The sequence below is a fragment of the Coturnix japonica genome, unplaced genomic scaffold (genome assembly GCF_054131305.1).
Source record: "Coturnix japonica strain WE unplaced genomic scaffold, WE-NBRP24 Scf043, whole genome shotgun sequence".
NCBI classification, from domain to species: domain Eukaryota; kingdom Metazoa; phylum Chordata; class Aves; order Galliformes; family Phasianidae; genus Coturnix; species Coturnix japonica.
Window position 1 is genome coordinate 798,533 of NW_028188946.1, and position 22,319 is coordinate 820,851.

The 22,319-nt window shown below is 52.1% G+C and overlaps 1 protein-coding gene across 50 annotated transcripts in view; it reads left to right on the plus strand.

The window, feature by feature from the left end:
* SCRIB (scribble planar cell polarity protein) overlaps window positions 1-22,319 on the plus strand; it is an 86,331-nt gene that overhangs the window by 23,952 nt on the left and 40,060 nt on the right. For 47 of the 50 annotated variants that reach the window (XM_085531522.1, XM_085531515.1, XM_085531516.1 and 44 more), the window contains exons 16-23: window positions 1,824-1,886; window positions 11,797-11,886; window positions 12,509-12,586; window positions 14,311-14,625; window positions 15,074-15,154; window positions 19,598-19,855; window positions 20,085-20,195; window positions 21,978-22,154. In XM_085531522.1, coding sequence (XP_085387648.1) covers window positions 1,824-1,886; window positions 11,797-11,886; window positions 12,509-12,586; window positions 14,311-14,625; window positions 15,074-15,154; window positions 19,598-19,855; window positions 20,085-20,195; window positions 21,978-22,154 — 1,173 coding nt within the window. The remainder of the gene's footprint in view (window positions 1-1,823; window positions 1,887-11,796; window positions 11,887-12,508; window positions 12,587-14,310; window positions 14,626-15,073; window positions 15,155-19,597; window positions 19,856-20,084; window positions 20,196-21,977; window positions 22,155-22,319) is intronic. The other 3 variants (XM_085531520.1, XM_085531530.1, XM_085531555.1) reach the window with 1 other exon arrangement.

The following is a 22,319-nucleotide window of genomic DNA, read 5'->3' on the forward strand; positions in this document are numbered from 1 at the left end:
AGGCTGCACCAGAGGAAACACGGCAGGCTCCAGAGTTTGCATCGAGCTGTGCTGAGGGTGGGAGAGCTGGAGCTGATGCTGGAGCTGATTCTGGGCCTGTCTGAGCTGAGCCACGCTGGTTGTGTCTGGCTGCTGGTGCTGTGAGCACACGCTGCGTGCAGTGCTGTGCTCTGTGCTGCAGGAGCATCCCGTATTGCTGACAGCTCCTCTCCGTGTCCTCACCTGCTCCTGTTGCACCTTGTTTGCAGCAGGATGTGCTGTGTGTCTGGAAGGACCGAACCGCCAGTTTTTGGCTTCAGGCCGCTTCCCGTTGCCTTTGGGCCGCGGTTCTTGCTGTGCTGTGGAATCCGGCTGCAGCACCTTCTCAGTGCTGCCCTGTGCTGCCCCAGTGCAGGTCTGATGAGGGCTGTGCGGTACCTGGGGCAGCTTCTGCTGTGGGGCTCCCCACTGATATGGGGCAGCAGCGGGCCCTGCTGGTCCTGCTGGGGCTGATGGGTCCAGAGCTCCTTGTCTCTGCTCGGATGAGCCCACACCGTGTTTGCTTGGTCAGGGACACAGGCTGGTGCTGGGGGAGGTGCTCGCAGTACAGAGGGCTGTGTCTATAGGGGACACTGTGAGGTCAGAGCAGTTCGTGCTGAAGCCAGCGATGGTTTTATGAGGTTCCTTGGGAGGCAGAGGTCGGGATGCAGGCGGATCTCCATCATATTGCGTGGCACCAGCAGGTCGTGTGGGTGAGGTGCAGCTCTGAATGGTTGGAATATGCTGGAGTAAAACCTGGTTTTGCTGTTGCTGCACACGCTCCAGACTGTGGGGATCATTTCAAGCCCGTCGTGGAGTTCAGACTGCACAGGGAAGGTTCCCGTGCTCTGTTTCCTTAGGGACCTTTCCCTCGGTCCGAGCTGACGTTTGCTCCTTAGGGATGAGGAGCAGTTTCATTCAGTGCCTCTGAAGTTGTTCACAGTGAGAACGCGTTGTGGCTGCTGCTGTTAAGGGTGTGTGAAGCTGCCCTGCGTGCCCTGCACTCACACCTGCCATGGTGGCGAAATGCTCTGACCCAAAGGCTTCTTCCAAGCTGGTCCTCAAAGCTCGTTTGGTGTCTGTTAGGAAAAGTCGTCTGTTTCCAGCTCAGCCTTCTGCTGGGGAACCACAGTTCTCGTTTTCTTGGGCTGGACTGAATGTTCACTCCAGATTTGAGCTGATGGAGGAGTGGGAGCGTGGGGCATCAGACCCAGCAGAGGTTCACGCAGGAGGCAGGCGGGACATGCAGGGTGCCAGGTCCCAACCCAGGACAGCAGCTTTCAGGGGACATTCCTGCATTTGGGAGCATGTTTCCTCTGTTTGTGAGTGGGATCCCTGGACGCGCTGTCCCACCAGCAGCATTTCCCTTCATAGATGGGTTTGGGGCAGCCTGACTCCACGGGCCACCTGGTGGCACCGTGAGCTGCTTCTCCTGGGCTGTCCCTTCCTTCCTCCTCCACCAGCAGCTCCGTACGGGGGTGAAGGCAGCTAAGGGTGCTCAGCTTTCAACTGGGAAGCCACAGCCTCGGTGCGTCGGCACAGACAAAGTGGGGCCTTTTGGAGGCAGTTTGCAGCCGGCCAACACGTGCTGACGTGCTGCACGCTGTCGGGGTGGGAGCAGCCCGTCCCCATCCCCATCCCTGCTGGGAGGTGGCTGTGAGGAGCGGGGTCTGCTCGGTGTTATGGGCGGCCCTGTCAGAGCACTGTGCGTCTGTGTGTTGTGTTGGGTGGTGGTGGTTGTGGTGGTGGGTTTGGTTGATGCTCCACTAATCCGCATGCCTCTTTGCTGGTTCCTGTCCTAACAGGGGGTGTCGTTTGATCAAGCCAATAATCTGCTGATTGAACCTGCTCGCATTGAGGAGGAAGAGGTCTGTACCACTCCCACTGTTCTCTCTCTGCCGAAAATCATTCCGTCTGCTTGATTTGCTTCCCAGGCTCCCCCCCTCGTCACAGGGGGACTCTGATCTATTGGGGTCAAGTGGCTTCTGGACCTGACCGATCACCAACACCATGATTGTTCCTTCCTCTGCTTTCCTCCTCTCCCTGCTCCTTTCCCTCCCTCTCCATCCCCGAGGTGAGAATGGCTGCTGCAGACCCAGACTGAGATGGGAGGAATGTGAAGAAGCAGAGGGCTCGCGGGTGGAAGGCTCGGTTCCTGTTTGCTGTGTGCTGAGGAAGGGGCAGGAAGAAATTGTGCACGTACATTGAGGAGTTGTTGGTAGCCCAGGAGGAGCAGAGGGCTCCGCGATGGGCTGGGTGCAGTGGGATGATGGCCCTTCGGGTGGATCTCAAGGCATCGTGCTGTTGCATGAAGGAGGTGCACTGGAGGTTGTTAATGATGCTGGCATCCTACACAGCCCCTATGGATGCCGTGCTGCTGCCTTTGGGCCATCAGAAGGGTGTAGGTGGCACTGGAAGAGCTGTGAAGCCTCTGCCACGTGTCGTTCTGCGCCCTGGTTTGGATGCTGTTTCGCTGTCTTGGCTCATCCTCAGATCAATATTATTTTCCTGATGTTTATGTTTTAAACCACAAGTTTTCAGCAGGCGTGTTCAATCCCCTCCATTTGCAGGCAGACATCACAGCGAGCTGCTGGAGGCAGAGCGCTGCTGGCCCCGCTGTGTCAGCAGGAGCTGCTCACACAGGGGATGTTTCCCTTGGGGTCAGCGGCACCAGATCCGTGTCTTCAGTGCTCGAGCTGCTGCCCTGTCTGACCGTGAAACTCCTTCTGCTCCTCCCTCAGGTGTGGGGTGGGGGCTCTGCTTAGGTTTGTGTTTAGTTTCTTCTCAGTTTCGGAAGGTCCCACGTTGTTGTGCTGTCCATATCGTGCCATTCCTTCTTTGTACAGACCCATGGCCCCACTGTGTGGTGCTGTGTAGGGGGTGAGGTGCTGCTGCAGCTCCCAGGGACAAAATGCTGGAGATCCTCCAGGTTTGGGGGGGGCTGAAGGTGCCCCGCAGAAGTTCAGCTTTGGGGGCTGGGGGGTTGTAAACTCACAGTGCTGTGATCTCAATCCTTGTCTGTTTTTATGCAGCTCTTGGAAGAAAATGTGGAGTTTTGATTATGGCTTAATACTGAGTCAGGCCTCATCAGAGCAGAGCTGGAGGCATCTACCCAACTCCAACCAGCATCAGGGGTAGGGAGCCCTGTGCTGTGCATGCACCTCGGAGCTCCTTTGACTGTTAGGGCCAATGGGGCTCTGCTACAGGGGAAAACAGAATTGGATGGAAGCACGGGAGTGGCTGATGCTTGGGTTGCGCTGCTGCCTCAATTCCCAGTGCTTTTGGTTTAGTCTCTACAGCACGGATGGAAATGGCCTTTTCTGAATGGTGGAGAGGCTGCTGGAGGTGTGGAGCAGCATCACACTGCTGGTGGAAGGCGTGAGGTTGCAGCTGAATTGTGTTTGTTTTCAGAGGATTTTCTAAGAAGAGCCGCTGTGAAGGTGGAGGTTGGCAGTGCAAAGAGAGCCCCGAGTCCTGCTGGGTGCTGCACTGTCTGCAGTAATAGCAGCATCCTCCCTTGTGTTTGCCTGCTCTTAATGCATCTTCAACGGAGCACCTGAAAATAGGAGCCAGGAGCTGCTTTGCAGAGGCAGTTTGTGTTGGCTGAGGAGCTTTGTCTGTTTTTGCTTCTCCTGTGTCCTCCCAGCTGTACGAGGCCGGTTGGGGAGGGTACGGTGGCAATTGCCCTCCATGGAATCATAAGGAGGGTTGGGCTGGAAGGAACATTTCAGACCATGTAGTTCCAAGCCCCTGCTATAGGCAGGGACACCTCCTGCTAGAGCAGGCTGCTCACAGCCCCATCCAGCCTGGCCTTGAGTGCCTGCAGGGTGGAAGGGGCATCCACAGCCTGTGCTCTGTTTACTGCAAGGGAGGTGAGACACTGGAAAGCATTTTCTCCCTGATATCTTGTCTCAGCCATCTCTCTTCCAACTTAAAGCCATTTCCCCTCATCCTGTTGCTGTGTGCCCTTATTAAAAGTCCCTCCCCAGCTTTTCTCTTTGCCCCTTCAGGCACTGGAAGGCCGCTATGAAGTCCCTCCAGAGCCTTCTCTTCTCCAGGCTGAAGAGCCCTGGCTCCCTCAGCCTGTCCTCACTGGGTGATGCTCCAGCCCTCTGCTCATCTCTGTGGCCCTGCTCTGGACCCCCTCCAACAGCTCCATTTCCTTCTGGTGTTGGAAGGGCCCTAGGAGGGAGCTGGGCTGATGGTGGAGGTTTAGAGGCCTTTAGTGGAAGGTGGAAAAGATCCCGTCAGCTTCCTCTGCTCTTACATCAGTCTGGAGCCAGGAGCAAGTCAGGTTGTTTTAGAGCAGCCTTACCCTATGGGAGCTGCTCAGCACAGCCCTCCTCCTCTCCTGATGCTGCTGCTGTGCTGCCTTTCTACCTGGACCTCTGTGTGGGAGCCTCTTGTTTGCTGGGTGGGCCCACTGTGCCTGTCAGGACACCGTTGTGCTTTAAGTTCTCACATAGAGAATTCAGGTCCCCCACAGTGTGATCTGCAGGTTCTGAGCCCTGAAAGAACCTGTTTCCTTTTATCCCCTCTCCATTGCCCTGACTTTTCAAATATCATAGAATGGCTCGGCAACCACATCAGCCAGTTCCCTTGGGGCTCTGGGACGCACCTCATCCACACCCATAGACATAGGGATGCTCAGGTCCCTCGGGTGTTCACAGACCTGATCTTTGCTCTACCACGAGTCTCCAGGTCTTTATGACACCTGGGAACCCACACTGCTCTACTCTAACCCTGTTGGCTGTGCATGATATGGCAGAGCGCGATCAGACTGTGGTACGCCATATTCCATCGGTTTTTCTTCCATTTCCCATCCGTGAACCAAAGCTCCCTGCAGCCTCCTCACTGCGGATGCTTAAAGCGATGAGAAGCTGTTGGACTGAAAGGAATCTCAAGGTGGGATTTTGTGGACAGCGAGACCAAAGGAATGACTGTACCACAAAAGGTGTAGGAATAAAGAGGCCTTACTGCTAAAGAGAGGAAGAGAGATCACGCATTTCCACATCACTTGTTCTGTCTGCATGCCCAGCACATGCACGTGTTGGGCTTTTGTTCTACTCCTAGAAATGCTTCAGAGCTCCATGTGTTTGTCCAGTGTGGATTCTGATGTGGGACGTTGTCATTTCCAGAAGGACTCTGCCTTGTTCTGTACTGCAATGCAGCCAGCCCGGTTCCTTTTGGGATCCGTATTTTACTGCTGACGTTCCCATGTAGCAATGGCAAACCCCGGAGCCTGTTGGGATGAGCTCCTTAAATCCTTATTTCTGGAATTTGTTAATGAAAGAACTGATCGTAGCTGTGTGTGCATGGAGGGCTTTTTATTCACAGAATTACAGAGTTATCAAGGTTGGAAAAGACCTAGAAGATCATCCAGTCCAACCATCACTAAGACTTCCCAGCTAAATCATATCCCTCAACACAACACCCAAACGTTTCTTGAACATCCCCGTGGTCGGCGACTCCACCACCTCCTTGGGCAGCGTATTCCAGTGCCCAGGGAATTCCATTCATGGCTCCAAATCCACCATCGATGTGAGTGTTTAATAAATGCCATCCTTTCTGTCATCTTCACTTACTGAGATTTGCACTGCTGTCTTGTCAGGAGCGCAGCTGGGCAGGTAGCACTGCAGGGCACCTCTGCTGTCTGCAACTGATAAATCATCTTAAAGGCCCAATGAGCACCATTGCCGGCAGGAAGCCCTCAGCTCGGGTTGTGTGCCCAGGCAGGACCTTTCCTCCACGTTCCTTTTTCATTTTTAGCTGGGTTCTCACCAGCTCGTGCAGCCGTCCCTCACCTTCCATTTGCTCATAGGTATTTTCAGCCTGTCCACGTGTCCTCACCAGTCACTGCTTACAAGGACACATTTAGCTCCTCTAATCTTCCCCGGTGAGTCAGAGCCTTTGGCTCCCAGTGTCACTTTGTGAGGAGCTCTGTTTTGCAGGGCTGCTCCTGGAGAAAGGCACAGAGCTGGGTGGTGTCTGCGTAGCGATGGATGTGATGGTGAGCATGCAGGACTTCCTTTGGGGACGATGGATTGCAATCCTTGGCAATGCGTGATGATCCCTTACTGGTATTTCCCCTGATCCTTGTGATCTGGGATGTAGGATTTCTGGGCTGTTAATCCCATTCATCCCTTGAATTATCATTTCCAAGGAAGTCTTTAATGACATAAAAAACCCGAAACATTCTGTCCTGTTGCATCCCCTCCTGTATCTGAAGCATCCCGGCCTCCCCTCAAACACAACAGTTAACATCATTTTCTGTTGGGGATTTGGATTATTTGGATTTTTTTTGAAAATTTGGATATTTTTTTTCCTGTGATTCCATTAAGCTGCAGGAGGGCAGATGGAGGTTGGATGTCAGGGGGAAGTTCTTTACTGTGAGAGTGGTGAGGTGCTGGCACGGCTGCCCAGGGAGGCTGTGGATGCCCCGTCCATCCCTGGAGCTGTTCAAGGCCAGGTTGGATGGGGCCCTGGGCAGCCTGGGCTGGTATCAATGTGGAGGTTGGTGGCCCTGCCTGTTGGGGGGTTGGAGCTTTGTGATCCCTGTGGTCCCTTCCAGCCCAGCCATTCTGTGGTTCTGTGATTTGGAATGAGATCAGGCCTGATAACATCTCTTTAGAAGCCCACCGACCTCGTGGTTCTTTGCTGGTGACCAGCGCTTGGTCGTCAGCTCGTGTGATGTTCACACAACACCAGCATCCCATGGCATCAGGAAGAACGCCTGGAGATAGGAAACACCAGGGCTTACCAAAGTCTGCTTATGAGTTTTGCTGTATTATGTTACCAGCCAAGTTTGGTGTCTGGTCAAAGAGTGGAATAACAGCAGTGATGGGTTTTTTGCCTGTTAGTTTGTGACAGTGAGGTGTTCCAAAAGGTTGAATTCTCTAACGACTCTGTGATCATATTGGAGATCTTGGTGGGTTGTTTGGACTCTCAGGTACAGGTTATTTAGTCCTTCTGGCTTTTTAAGTGTATTTCCCATATTGGGGCTGTTTAATGGGTTCTTTAGCACCTTTCGGTGTGTGATTCTTTGTGGAATGTACACATCACCATGTTTCTATCCATATACAATTATCCATATACATATCCATATACAATTAGGAGCTATTCACTGAACATTGGCCTTTTCTCTGTCACTGGTCAATCCAGTCCCAGTAAAGCTTCAAGCTGCAGGGATAGAGCACGTACCTGCCTCCAAATGAACATATAAAGATATGTCTGGATGCAGAAAATATTCTGCATGAGGAAAACTGCCACCTTCTGAAGAGGACATCCTTAAACCCAGCTCCTTTGGGTGAGTCTGAAGAAACAGCTTGGTCTTCCAGCAGCTCTGAAGTGCAGCAGCTCCATGTTGTGCCAGTAGAAACCTGTGAAAGTTGGGTTTGCTGCCTCTCTGCCTGCCATGACCCTGCTCAGAGCGAGATGTAAAAGCCCTTGATTTGCAGGACACAGTGCTGGATGCTGTCCCAGACCTATGGGGCAGTGTTCAGATATCCCTGGCTGCTACTGGAAGAGCAAGCCTGCCCGTGAGTGCAGCATTTGGTTCTTTGTAATAGTTCATGTTTATTCACTGCGACTGGGAAAAGCCAGCGGGATCAGAAGGCTCTGTTATAAGATAGCTGTATGTATGATATACGATAGCTGTATGTATGTTAGAAGATAGCTGTATGTTAGAAGATAGCTGTATAGGGTCCATGGAAAACAGGTGGGAATGGAGCCAGTCCTTATTTGAGTGTTCCTCAGAGACATATCAGTAGAAACGTGGATGGGACCAAGGGAAGCAGAGGAACAAGTATGGAAGTGTCACTGCTTCCTTGGCTTCCTTGGCTGAACCATCCCACTCCTGGTCTGCTCCCTAAAGCTCTGTGCTCCCAACCCTTCACACTTTGCCTGGTTGCTGGTGGCAGTTCAGGGAAATATCAATATCAACTTCAGGCTGAAGTGGCAGCTATTGCCATGCTGCCTTTCCCCCTGTCCCAGTAGTAAATGTCCGTGCATAACTCGGATGAAACCCTGGGTTTGTTGTCATTTGGTGACGGAGTTTGCCCTTTCTGCTGCTGTGAGGAATTGGGATCAAATGAGCAGCATGATTCTGCATGGGGAATATCACAGACCTGTAGTGAACTGCTGCCGGATGGCTGGTGATGGATCCGGGTGGTAAGGGCAAAATGGAAGGAGAGGAAAAATACAGGGAGAAGCCACTGACAGTGCAATGCAGGGGTGGTAACTGTGCCACCCCCTGCAGCCTGGGCAGCTGCTGACTGTGTTTCCAGCCAGTGAATGTCAGAGCAGCTCTGAAGCAGCCCTGTGGCTGTAGGCTGCCATGGGGAAGGTGTAGTGCAACGTGAAGAGCTGCAGGTCACAATGAGGAGCTGCAGGTCACCATGAAGAGCTGCATCTCGCCACAAGGAGCTGCAGGCCGTCATGAGGAGCTGCAGGTCACCATGAAGAGCTGCAGGTTACCATGAAAAGCTGTAGGCCGCCATGAGGAGCTGCAGGTCACCATGAGGAGCTGCAGGTCACCATGAGGAGCTGCAGGCCACCACGAGGAGCTGCAGGCCACCATGAGGAGCTGCAGGTCACCATGAGGAGCTGCAGGTCACCATGAGGAGCTGCAGGTCACCATGAGGAGCTGCAGGTCACCATGAGGAGCTGCAGGTCACCATGAGGAGCTGCAGGTCACCATGAAGAGCTGCAGGCTAACATGAGGAGCTGCAGGCCATTGGGAGGAGCTGCAGGCCACTATGAGGAGCTGCAGGCCACTGTGAGGAGCTGCAGGCCACTATGAGGAGCTGCAGGCCGCCACGAGGAGCTGCAGGCCACCATGAGGAACTGCAGGCCGCCATGAGGAGCTGCAGGTCACCATGAGGAGCTGCAGGCCGCCATGAGGAGCTGCAGGCCGCCATGAGGAGCTGCAGGCCAACATGAGGAGCTGCAGGCCAACATGAGGAGCTGCCAGGCATCATGAGGAGCTGCAGGCCGCCATGAGGAGCTGCAGGTCACCTCGAGGAGCTGCCAGCCACCATGAGGAGCTGCAGGCCGCCATAAGGAGCTGCAGACCAACATGAGGCTTCCCCTCAGTCTCCCGTTTTCTGGGCAGAACAATTCAAGGGACCTCATCTGCTCCTCACTCCTATTGCCCTCCAGACGCTTCATCGTCTTTATAGCTCTGAATTGAAAACAAAAGGGCACATACAGGCTACTGGAGCCAGCTCCTTTTTTGTCAAATATATACTGATTTCATATTATTCTCATAGATTTCAAACAAATGTTCACCTGTTCAGCTTCACAGAATCGCAGGGGTTGGAAAGGACCTCAGGAGGTCTTTAATCCAACCCCCTGCCCAAGCAGTTCCCTACAATAGGTCACACAGGTTGATGTCCAGGTGGGTCTTGAATATCTCCATGGATGGAGATTCTTCCACCTCTCTGGGCTCCCTGTCCCAGTGCTCTGCCACCCTTCTGCATGTTAGTATGGAACTTCCTATATCCAGGTTTTAGGATTCCTTATCCTATTGCTACCACTGAGAAGAGCCTGGCCTCATCCATCTGCCTCCCTTTAGAAATGTATAAACATTAATAAATCCCTTCTCAGTTGTCTTCTCCCCAGGCTGAACAGACCCAGGTTACTCAGCCTTTCCTCACACAGGAGATGCTCCAGGCCCTTCATCATCTCTCTGGCCCTCTGCTGGACTCCTTCTATGGGATCCGTGTCTTTTGGAACTGGGGAGCTGGACACAGGATTCCAAATGTGGCCTCACCAGCGCAGAGTAGAGGGCAGGGATCACCTCCCTCCATCTGCTGGCCACACTTTTCTTCTTACTACAGTGCTTTTATGGGAGGACTGATTTGTTCTGGGAGTTCAGAATCCCCTTTCTAAATACCCTCATATCCCATTCAAACCCATTTGGTGTTCCCGCAGTGTCTTTCAACCTGGTTACACCTGGTTCCTCCCTGGGGTTGTTTTTTCAGCTCACACCATTAGACATGAGGTGCAGGGAGGTTCTTCACCCTCAGCCCAGCTGGTTTTTTTCCAGCAATTTTCCCCATGTTTTTAGTCTGGTTTCAGTGAATCTGTGAAATCTGTTGCTCTGTGGTTTATCTTTCAGTTGGTTTCAATAACCAACAGGCCGTGCAACTGGAAGTGACCTTAACCAGTGAGGTTGTGTATTCCCTGTTCATTGTCAAAACCAGGGGAAAAATAGTGATTTGGACATGAATCATTCAGTCACTGAGTGAAACCATCAGCTCTCTTACTGGGGAACATCTCCACCCTGTTACTAAGGCACTCAGTGGCCCATGTGTGGGAATCTAGTTTTCTGTGCTTGATAAAAGGTTTTTAGGGAAGTCATCCTGCCCTGCACTCAGCGTTGGTGAGGCCTCACCTCGAGTGCTGTGTTCAGTCTGGGGCACCTCAGTAATCTATGGGTAATTCTATGATTCTAAGGTGGATGTTTTTAGTTACAACCCGATAAAGGCTTTCACACAAGCATGGTGTGTCTAATCTATCACAGGCTTCAAAATGTGCTGTCAGTGATGCAGAATGCTGTCTAACGGCACCACCTTTTTATCTCACCCGACTAAATCCGTGTCGATCAGTACTTGGGTTTAATTCAGCCTCCATGTCTTGCACTACAGACGTACTGAGGAAATGGCAAAGAGCCCCATTCTAGCTCTGCATTTCCTGGGGTTTTTGGTCTTGGTAGCATGTGAAGACCCTGCAGGATGTTGCTTCTGTCCCTGAGGAAAGTGAAGAAGGGTTTGAAAGGAGAGCATTAAGGAAGGTGTTTCCTGCTTCTTTGCTTGCTGTGTTATCTGGCCAAGCCAGGTGAACCTGATGGTGAAGCTGGACACCTCTGCAGCAGCCTGTCTCCATTCTGGACTTTGTTTCCAGAGCACTGACATCTGCAGGACAGCAAATTCAGTTCTCTCCAGAAGCCCCTGTATATTTCTGTCACTTAACCTCACCAGCTCCTTGGCCCTGACAGATCCCAGAGTCTCCTGTCTGTCCCATTCCTTTCTCTTTCCTACTACATGCTTCCTACCTTCCTTCTCATGTCTGGAGCAAGAAGAACAGTTTGTGTTGGTGTCCTGGATGTAGGCAATGTCAGTTCAAGTTTGAGGGAACTTTTGCTGTTGGAGGGGGCCATAATTCGGTGTGTGGAGGTGGGAGAGGGGAAGAAGAGGCTTCTGGGTTGCACAGCCACAGTTCTGAGCTTGCACATGGAGGGGGGAGGAGAGGAAGGAGCCACCGGACAAGAGAGATGGCTTTTCCAGAGTCACACATTGATTTCCATCAACACACTAAAGCCCGGTGTCCCTCCAGGGTGTTGTAGGTGTGCCATTCTTGTGACTGAGTGCTTCGATTGGGATAGCCCTCAGTGTCCCAGCAGCTGTGCAGAATGCATCCCAAAGGGAGCTGGGTGGTAGAACTGGGCTGCAATAGAACGCCATCCCCATTTCCTTACCCTGCTCAGTTTGCTTTGTGGTGGACATCTCATTCCAGTGTGTGCGTTACAGGCAAACTGACTCTTAGTCTTGAGATACAGTTCAGGACCTGGTTCTGAAGAACAGTTTAACTATATTGTAACGTTGGTCCCTTTGAGACACAGATACCAAGCTTGCCTAAATACACGAGCAGAAGCATGCAGATAAAGTCTGTGCTCTTGTGCATGTTCCCTGAAGTCGTCATCCTTTGCTCTACGAGATGTTTGTGCCATTCTCCCTGCCTGTGCTGACCTGTAACTCGTGTCCATTCTGCTTCCAGCTGACACTGACTATCGTGCGGCAGACGGGGGGGCTGGGCATCAGCATCGCAGGGGGCAAAGGCTCCACCCCCTATAAGGGTGATGACGAGGTAAGGCTCTGGACCGTGTCGTGATGGGAGCACACACTATCAGGGACTGCCTCTCTGTGTGTTGGATGTCCATATGTAGGAGCTTTGTGATTGGGATGGGATTTCAGAGGGCTCTTGACCTGCCCAGCAGCATGGTATAAACGACCAACAAAAAGCACTTCCTGGTGTTCTGGGGGCTGCTCAGGACGTTTCACCCCTGGGCTGGGGTGCAGAGGCACAACTTCCTGAGCCTTCATGCTACTGACTACCAGTAACAGCGAGAGCAGAAGTTTCTCTCCCACCCACCAGTTTCTCTCTTTGTGTGCAGGACTCTAAGGGAGAAAAGCACAGGGTTGGTTTAAGCACGTGTGACGGCATCAGCTGTGCTGTCCTCCCCATGCTGGAAAAGGATTTGTGCTTCCCTTTTCCCTTGTGTCACCTGCGGGGTAGCCATGGGATGGAATAACTTTTTCCGTTCTTACCGTATCCTGGTTGGGGTGATGTGAATGTCATGGCTGCACATCCAGGGTGTGGGGTCGGCAGGGAATCTCTCCTTTCCCATGAGGCGGATGAGGTGGTGCGATCTCCTTCCATGCTGTACAGGGTTGAAGAATGGACTCCATCTCCTTTTTGTTTTCCCCAGGGCATCTTTATTTCCCGTGTCTCAGAGGAGGGACCTGCAGCTCGTGCAGGGGTTCGTGTTGGGGACAAGCTTCTGGAGGTAAGAGCGTACCTGCTGTGAGGGCATAAATAGAATTATTTATATATATAACGATATAACGAGACAGATATAATGAGTGGAGGGGTGTGGGTTGATGCTTCTATCCATTACGCTGGTCTGGAGGCCATATTGAGTAGCAGGAGCCGTGCAACAAGAAAACAAAATGCTCCTGGCTCCAAGTGTAGGTTGTTTAATAATGTTACCCTGAATCTTTTGCTTCTTTGTAAGGACAGAAATAGCTTCTTTGTTCACTTTCCCAAATGAAGTGTTGCAGAAGTGAGGGCGCTGAGGCACTGAACAGGTTGCCCAGAGCTCTGGAGAATGCCCCATCCCTGAAGACTTTCGAGACGAGGCTGGACCAGGCTCTGGGTGACCTGGTTGAGCTGTGCATGTCCATGTTCATTGCAGGGGAGTTGGACCTGATGACCTTTAAAGGTCCCTTATAATGATTCTGTAGTTCTGTAATTCAGACAGGGAGAAGTGCTCCTGAGTGTGTCCGTGTGCCCAGCAGGCCGGGCAGGCAGCCTCTGTGTGCTGTCCCTTTCTACTTTCTTGTAAAGGGTAAAAGTGAACCTCGTAATATAAATCTTAACCTCTAGCCAGCCAAATGCCTGCCTCCAGGTTCTTGAGGCATGATTAATCATACAGGATTGAGATCCACTTGAGGGAAGATTGATGGCATCACACGGGGAATAGATGTCACTACGGTGTTGGGTAGAGGCCAGAAGAAGTGGTCTGTGTTTGGATCTTAAGTGCCCTGAAGCAGGAATTATATTTGAATTAGATTTGGGACCATAGATTTGTAGAACATCCTGAGTTGAAGGGATCCGTAAGGATCTCTGAGTCCAACTCCTGGCTCCACACAGGACCAGCAGTCCTTCAAGTCCTGTGTTCAAGGCACTGATGAGGAGTTCAAAGAGAACGGGCCCAAAGATGAAGCCCTGCAGAACCCCACCAGTGACTGACCGCCAGCCTGATGGAGCCCCAGTGACCACAACTCTTTGAGCCCAACCCATCAGCCAGTTGTTCACCTGCTGTTTTATGGATTTGGGCTGTACATCCTAATGAGGGGAGCTGCCTTGTAGGGCAGCAGGTGATGTCTGTTCCAGTGGAGACAGAGTGACAGCAGGGAGCTTTGTAGGGGCTCATCGGGTCATAGAGCGGTGGTGAGTTGGAAGGGACCTTTAAAGGCCATTTGGTTCAACTCCACTGCAGAAAGCAGGGGCACCCACAGCTGTATCGAGGGCAAATGGCCTCAAGTTGCACCAGGGCAAGTGTAGGTTGGATATTAGGAAGAACTTCTTCACAGAAAGGATAGTTAGGTACTGGAATAGGCTGAACAGGGAGGTGGTGGAATCGCCATCCCTGGGTGTGTTTAAGAGCCGTTTGGATGTGGTGCTCAGGGATATGATTTAGTGGAGGGTTGTTAGAGTTAGGGTTCTGGTTATAGGGTTCTATGGTTATAGGGTACTATGGCTATAGGGTACTATGGCTATAGGGTACTATGGTAATAGGGTTCTGGTTAGGCTGCGGTTGGGCCTGATGATCTTCGAGGTCTTTTCCAACCTGGGTCATTCTATGATCCTATATCAGGGTGCTCAGAGCCAGGTCCAGCATGGTGATGAACTGTGCTTGTGCTGGGGAGTGTTGAGGGCTGGAGCTGTTCATGTGGAAGGGGAGTGCCCATGAAGGGCAGGGTTGTGCCCGTCTCTCTCCATCCCCAGGTGAACGGTGTGTCCCTGCACTGTGCGGAGCACCACGTGGCCGTGGAAGCGCTGCGTGGGTCGGGGAGCTCCGTGTCCATGACGGTCCTGCGGGAGCGGATGGTGGAACCGGAGAACGCCATCACGGTCACCCCGCTGCGCCCCGAGGACGACTACAGCCCTCGAGAGAGGAGAGGAGGCCTCCGCTTCCCAGAGCGACCCGAGGGGGCCCCTCCCACCGAGAGATACTCCACCTGCTTGATGCGCAATGAGAAGGGTCTGGGCTTCAGCATCGCCGGTGGCAAAGGCTCCACGCCGTACCGGGCTGGTGACACGGTCAGTGACGCCGCGTGGGGAAGAAAGGGGCTCCGATCTCTGCACCTTGGCACTGCTTGAGGTGGCAGCACGGGGTCTTTGCTTCTCTTTGGGCAAGAGGCAGCAAGGCATGGCCTGGGGACTCTGAGCCGTCCTGCCGTGCTGAGAGACAGCATCTGCTGTTAGCCCAGGGAAGGGGAGAAGTTCAGGAGGTGGGGCCGGGGTTTGCAATCCCTGCCAGTGACATTTAATCCCGCTGCTGTTCTTTTATATGTTCCGGGCTCTGGGCCACATGAAGGCTTCCCTGCAGGTGGCTCCGGAAGCAGGACGGGGTTTGCTGGAGTGAGAAACGAAGGGGAAGTGCCAGGAGAGGGTTCTGCAAAGGGGAATGGGCTGAGACCCGCCTGGTGTCGGGGATCGAAGCCCTGGGGAGGCACCGGAGTGTCTGACCCTTCTGATTGCATTTCAGGGCATTTTCATCTCACGGATCGCGGAGGGAGGCGCAGCCCATCGGGACGGGATCCTGCACGTAGGAGACCGGGTCATCTCGGTGAGTGTGGGTGCTCAGGGAACAGCAGGAGGGAATGGGAAGGGGCTGACCTGCCCTTGGGGCAGCAGGCACAAGTACAGTTCCCTGCCCTGCCTCAGCTGTTTTCCTGTCTTCAGCGCTAGATTTTGGAGTCCTTTTTTTAAGCCCCTTAAAGGGAAGGGATACAGCAGTGGTCAGTGCTGGCTGAAGGAGAAGGAGGGTAACATGGATCTGGGCAGGGCACGCGGAGTGCTTCCTCTGCTTTCATTTCAACCTCTGGGCCCAACTCCCCCCTGTCTGTGCTGTGATACAGATCTCACTGCTGCCTCTAACCTCAATCTTTCTGCCTGATGTGTCCCTGGCTCCCCTCCTGCGGGGAGAGCCTGCTGAGCCTCCTGACCCTCCTCCCAGGCTGGCGTGCTGCCTCCAGGTGAAAGCTCCTGCCTCTTGGTGCTGGTGGCGGGTTTCTGATCCAGCTGTTGTGGTAAGAGCACGTGTTACCACAGAGCTGGTGTGGGTAAACACTGATACAGCCTCGTCAGTGCTGGCTTCTGTCTGCTCTATCCCTAGGCTGGGGGCTGTGTTGTATTTGCTCTGGCACAAAGCTGTAGTGGAGCTTTGGCCTACGTCTGGCAGTTGTATCCTGCCAGGAGACCTGAACTAATACAACATCTCTCCTTGTTTCCTAATGCTCCTCTCTCCTCCCAAAGCCAAGCCTTGGTTGTTGTCAGACAGAATGGAGTTGTGGAATGGTTTGGGTTGGGAGGGACCTTAAAGGCCACCCATTCCAACCCCTGCGCCGTAGGCAGGGATACAACCATCCAGCCTGGCCTTGAGCACGATTAACATTCCCTGGACAACCTGCTCCAGTGCCTCACCACCCACATAGAGAAGGACTTCCGATGGTCCAACCTAAATCTCCTTTTTGTAGTGTAAAGCCCTTACCCCTTGTCCTGCTATTACACTTCCTGACGAGGAGCCCCTCCCCACAACCCAACTCATTTTGGTTTTGCTCTTCTTTCGGTGCTCCACTGACACGGAGGCATGACTGAGAGGTGTGATTGCCCATTGCGTGGCATTAATTATCAGTGCCTGTGGCCAGAAGGGATCGTGAGATTTCAGAATGGAGTCAGAAGTCAAACCCCGTTGCATCCCTATATTCATTTCCATGGGCATTTTCATTCACATCAAACCATTCATACAATGTCTGCACGTTCCAGTGAGTGTCTGACCCCAGCAGGCATCCCTGCTGGTAGCAGCTGCTCTTCTGCCTTTCCTTCCTGTGGGATGCGCCGCTAAATGTGATACCCCCGTGGTGGTGGTGTCACATCCTGAGACCTCTCACGTCTCCTTGGTGATATTTGTTCCTTGAGAGTTTCTGCTCATTCTTAGAGATACATGAGCAGCTCTGTGAGTTTTACCCCATCTCTGGACAGATCTGCAGCAAGGTCAGGCCCGTGGAGCTGCTCTGGATGCTGAGAATACCCATTCACCTTGAAACAGATTGATGGGAGTCCCTATTTGTCACAGCTTTCCTGAAGCAGTGATGGCCTGTTTTTTTGGAAGGCTTTTCAGGACATGGTGGTTAACCAGATATGTTCTGCAGGTTGCTCATGTTTCCCTATGGGGGGAGCAGGAGGGCTCCGGTTGGGATGCAGCCACTGGGTCCAGCAGGCAGAATCCTACTCACCAAAGTCACGGTCTCCCAGTCTTGCCTCTGTTTCACTTTGCCAAAGAATTTTTGTTTTCTTGAGGAAAGAAATAGGGCACAGCTTCATGGTCTTCCCCTGTGCTCTGTACAATCCCGGACTTCTCTGCAGAGAAGGGCCAGGAAAACTCCCTTTATTTTCTTCAGGGAGCTTTGAGTACAAGAACCGAAGGGCCCAGCCTAGATCTCTCTTCAAAGTTAACACCCCACAGAGCTCACCGGTGACTCATTACTGACTCTCCAGCCTTCTCCATGTTCTGATGTCTCTTATGTAAGAGTCAGAACCTGACACAGTTTTGCGATTGACATCTCGGGAGTCATCTTGGTAGTGGAAGACATGGGGCAGAAAGCATATGGGGCAGGGAGGTAATGTTGGAGAGTTTGAGCATTGTTTGAGATCATAGAATCATCAGTGTTGGAAAAGGCAATGAAGATCATCAAGTCCAACCATCAAATCTAGCAGGGAGATTCGAGCAGTGGCCAAGGGCAGCTGGTTTTTGGAGATGGGTCTGGGATTAAACAGAAGAACCCCCTGTCTGGGGGGGCTGAGGGCAGTAGTGATGCATGAGAGTCCTAATGAGCAATTGATGCGGCAGTTTCTGTCCAGGCTGTTAGATGGGACGTGCTGTGAGTGAAGGACATCTTGTGTCCTCATCCGTTGACATCTGGGGGAATGCCATCGGATGCCCGTGGTCCAACCACTCTCATCAATGGTAGGAAAGGACAGAAAAAGCCGTAGAATATCCCCAGATGGAATGTTATCTGTGAGGATCATGGAGTCCATCTCCCGGCTCCACACAGAACCACCCAAAATCAGGCCATAAATGGTACCTTTAGAGCAGCTTGTTTAATGATCCATCTGTGGGTGCCCTGAGTCTTGTCTCTGTTATCTGCTCTTCATTAGGTTTGTGCATCTGCACGTTGTTTATCTTTCCTGCTTATTGCTTTGCCTTCTATGCTGACGAGCCATTACCTGGGTGCTTCTGCTTCCTTCCTGGAGCCTGTTCCTGTGTGATAATATGCAGGCTGACATCTTCACCTCCTTGTTGGTCCTCAGCGGTTGGTGCCAGAGGTGTATGTTGGGGACAGATGTCTCAGTGTAAGAGGAGTCGCTGTGGGGATGAGTTTCCTGCCTGTGTCACAACTGGGAGCTGTTATGCCTGTCTGTCTATGGGGCAGTCAGGAGATGGCTCTGTGAGCTGGCAGCATTGCTGGGAGCCCCAGGTAGGGTGACAACATCCCTGCTGTGGTCTGAGCCCCCACTGCCAAAGGCAGAGCAGCACGGCTGGCCGTGGATGGGATGGAATGCTGGGCTGAGTAGTGGCAGCATTGGTGAAGTTTCAGTACAGAGTCCCCTCAGACAGCGTGCAGACAACCTTGCCCAGGAGCTGTTATTGTGGAAGGAGCCTGGGAGTAGTTATAATAATTCTGGGGTTAGATAGTGAGGAATCAGGCTACAGATTCCAGCTGCTGTGACTGTCGGGTTATTATTTCATAGGCTGATCGTACACCGTCTGAGCAGCTGCTGTTTTCACATCTTTGTTGTTCATTTTTTAAGAACTTAAAGAACTTTTTACTTTTTAAAGTTAATGTTTCCATGGCACATTTGGTCCTTTTGGCACCAGTGTTGTAGCTTAGCTCTCCTCTCAGTTTTTGTCCCTTGTATTCTCATGGGGAACAGTCACATCCTTCCTGGTCTCTTCTAGTCGGGCTTTTTGTAGGCCAGGCTGTTCCTCTGCTCGTCCTGCAGGCTTTTCTTGGTACGTTTTGTTCATTTTGTTTTTACATGAAGTCTCTCCACTGCAAATGCCATTGCTGCTTCCCTCTGTGCTGCAAGTACCTCCTTGTCCAAAGCATTCATATCTTTCACTGATACCACAGCAAGATTGGAGAGCACACTGCATTATGTTTTCTTGTCTAAAAGAATTCTGCTTTTCCTTTTGTGTCCGCCAGACAGTTGCTATTGACTGAATCTCATTCTTGGTGCTTCCAAATGATTTTATATATTATGTAGTACACTTTTCATGACTTAAAACTGGGTCCATCCTCCCACGATTGCCATAACGTTGCGCAGTGTGGGCAGACAGCAGCCCAGTAGCTCTCAGCAGGTCCTGCTGCACATCACATTGTGCCCTTCAGCTCTTCATCGCCTCCGTCCTTGCTTGGGGAGTGATTGATATGGGCAAATGCCTGAGCACAGAGGCAGCTGGTGGCAGTGGCACATTGATGTGCCATGACATCACTTCTGGGAATCGCTGCTTTGCCTTCTTCCCGTATTAAGGTCATTGGACCCATTCCTCTAGTGGAACCATTTGGGCTTCTTTTTCTGTGACCCAGTAGGAAAGCTAGGGTGCAGAGCCAGAAACAGTGGTAGGTGTTCTCTTGGTCATGAATATGCAGGTAGTCTTAGCAATAGTTACAGTGGTAACAGCTGGCTTTGTAGCATCCCGGAGGTGGTGCATCACCATTGGTCTTTGTCATCCCCTGGAGCATCATTGGTGCTGCTGGAGCTTGGAAGTGCACAGGGAAGGTGAGAGGGGTCGGAGAGCTGTCTGCAAAGAGGACTGTGGTCAGCCAGGAATGAGAAGGTGCCCGAGTCCCTTTGCAGGGCAGGAAGGAGTGCTGTGAGCTACACTGCGCTTTGGGAAATGGACGTCGAGAGGGGCAAGGTGTCAGCGTTGGGTGTCAGGGTGTGTGTTTGAAATGCCAGGTGTGCCCAGGTGACGGTCTGACGCTGAGTTTGCGGGTTGTTCTAGATCAATGGGGTAGACATGACAGAAGCCAGGCATGATCAGGCCGTAGCGCTGCTTACCGCATCCTCCCCCACCATCGTCCTGCTGGTAGAGAGAGAGGGTGCAGAGCAGCCCGGCGAGGGAGACACGCCTGGCGCACCGTGGGTGCGCATGCACTCCCCACCACCACCCCCCAGCCATGGGGAGAGCCCACCGGAGGAGACGCCTTCGCTGCAAAGGAGCCAGCTCTCTAAAGGCCTGGAGGATCAGTATCCCATTGAGGTGAGCCACTGGAATAGGGGATGGTGTTGGGCAACAGGTAGTTGGGTAATAGGTGTGTGGCATTGAGTGTCTTTTGTTTGAAAATGTGCCTGGGTGGGTTGTTGGGGTATTGAGAAGTAATGGGCAGCCCCTTTGTCCTGTGGGAACTTGTGCTCCCTCACTCAGGGCGTCCCTGATTCTTAACGTGATATCCTTCATTCTCCATGACTCCCATTCTCGCTCCTTGCAGGAAATTCACCTGGTAAAAGCAGGCGGTCCCCTGGGGCTCAGCATCGTGGGAGGCAGCGACCATTCCAGCCACCCGTTTGGGATTCACGAACCGGGGGTTTTCATTTCAAAGGTAATGCCCAGCAGCGAACGTTCCTGAGGCGCTTTCATTATTGGGGTTAAGATGAAAGGTTTTGATGCAAGAGTCTGAAAAGTGTAGTGTAGGTTAAAAACAAAGTAAGTGGGATGAGGAGGGGGAATGCGTGCGTGTGTAAAGAGCTCATTTCTATTAAATATATCTCTGCTGTTTCATGATTTAATAATAACCTGCAGAGTTCATTCCTGCTCTGCTCTGTGGGGAGAGTAAGCTTTCAAAATTGCCGAGCTTCTGTTTTAATGAATGCTGGAAGGATGCAGGTATTCCAGGAAACCGGTCATGAGCCAGAAGGTGTCCAGGATGGATGTGGAGCTGAAAGGAAAAACAGAAGATCCTCCTGCAGCCAGGCCAGCATCTTTCAGCATCACATTCTCTGTCCTATGATAACACTGGCTGATCTTATTCAGGGACAGAGCACAAACCACTCACTTATTGCAGCTCTTTTCCATGAAAGCCATCCACATTCATTAGATTAGAGATACTGGGGAGGATAGCCCTGCCTGGTCCTCTCTGCATTCATTCATCTCTCTTCCCTTGGAGGTGCTGATTCTGTCTCCTCCATGGCTGCAAGTCCCAGAATATCTTTATCTGTCAGTGGGGAAGCACACTCAGATCTGCTCTGAGCCCACATAACAGTGGTTTCTCTGAGTGTCCCATTCTTGTACTGCTGATTTGGTGATCAGGAGTCCTGTATTTAGCCTGCTCACCACCTTCACGTTGTTGTGACCTTCATTCATCTTCCTTCTCCAGCTTTCTGTCCAAGATCAAGAGCTGTGGCCTTTGTTCCTCTCGTTATTTTAGTTGCCTTTCTCTGAACCTTCTCTGACTCCACTGCGTCCTTCTTAACATGTGGGATAAGAAGATCATTGGAGTTGTAAGGAACCTGTAGAGGTCATTAGGTCTCAGAATCAGTTTAGAGGAACTTGCTGAGGACCTTGTCAGGTTCTGAGTGCCACCAAAAATGGAGATCCCGCATTCTCTCTGGGCATCTGTTCTAATGTTCAGCTGCCATTACAAAGGATGTTTTATTCCTAACACTTAGTTTTCTTTGTTCTCTTTTCCCTTGCCTCTCTCCCTTCAGAGAGTCACAAATCCCAGAACCATAGGGGTTGGAAGGGGCCTCTGAAGCCCACCCAGTCCATCCACCCCCTCTAGAAGTTCCCCACAGCAACTTGCACAGAAAATCATCCAGATGAGTTGGTGTCTTTCTGTGTCTTTCATATCGCCCAGATGCAAGTGCTGGTTGGTGGGGAAAAAACACTTCTCTGAACTTACAGCTTCCTCTCTTGTAATACAGCCCAGTGTACCCTCTGGCACTGCAGTGGTGCACTGCTGGCTTAGCTGAAGTCTCTGCGAGGACACGCTGATGTCCTGTTTGTTTTCCCTGACACTATGCAGTATATTCTCTTCCCTTTTGCAGCTTCTTCGCCTGATAGCTCAGCACCATGTCAGAGGCCTTACAGAATTGCAGTGGAGGCTTTCTGGACGTCATTAACCCATCGGTGCACTGAGCGGCTTCTTCACAGATAAATTAATTACCTTTCAGGGAGCTTCATTTGCAGAGAGAAAGTCAAAATGGCCTCAGAGGATGTTGGAGGTTTACCTTTGGTCACCATAAAAACTGGCCCTTCAGCTTTCTGCTGCCGAAGCTGTAACACTCAGTTACTTGCTGTTCATCAGCAGGAGTGGCTGCAGGATTTGTCAGTGCCTCTCCAAGGAAAAATTTCCTCTGGTTGTAACGTGAACGATCTTTTGCAGGTCATTCCCCGTGGGTTGGCGTCTCGCAGCGGGCTCCGGGTCGGGGACAGGATCCTGGAGGTGAACAGCATTGACCTGCGCCATGCGACCCACCAGGAGGCGGTGAACGCTCTGCTCTCCAACACGCAGGAGCTGACCGTGGTGGTGAGGCGCGATCCGCCGCCGCCCGGCATGCAGGTGGGCAATGAGCAGGGACTGCACTTTCTTCTTCATAGATGGGCTCAACTCTGAAGGCAGTTTCTTATCTGGAGGTGTGGGTCTGTGGTACAACTAAACTTCTGTTTGAGCTTTCTGGATCCAGAGGTGGGCCACAAAGGTGGCTGGAGAGCTGGAGCGCCTCTG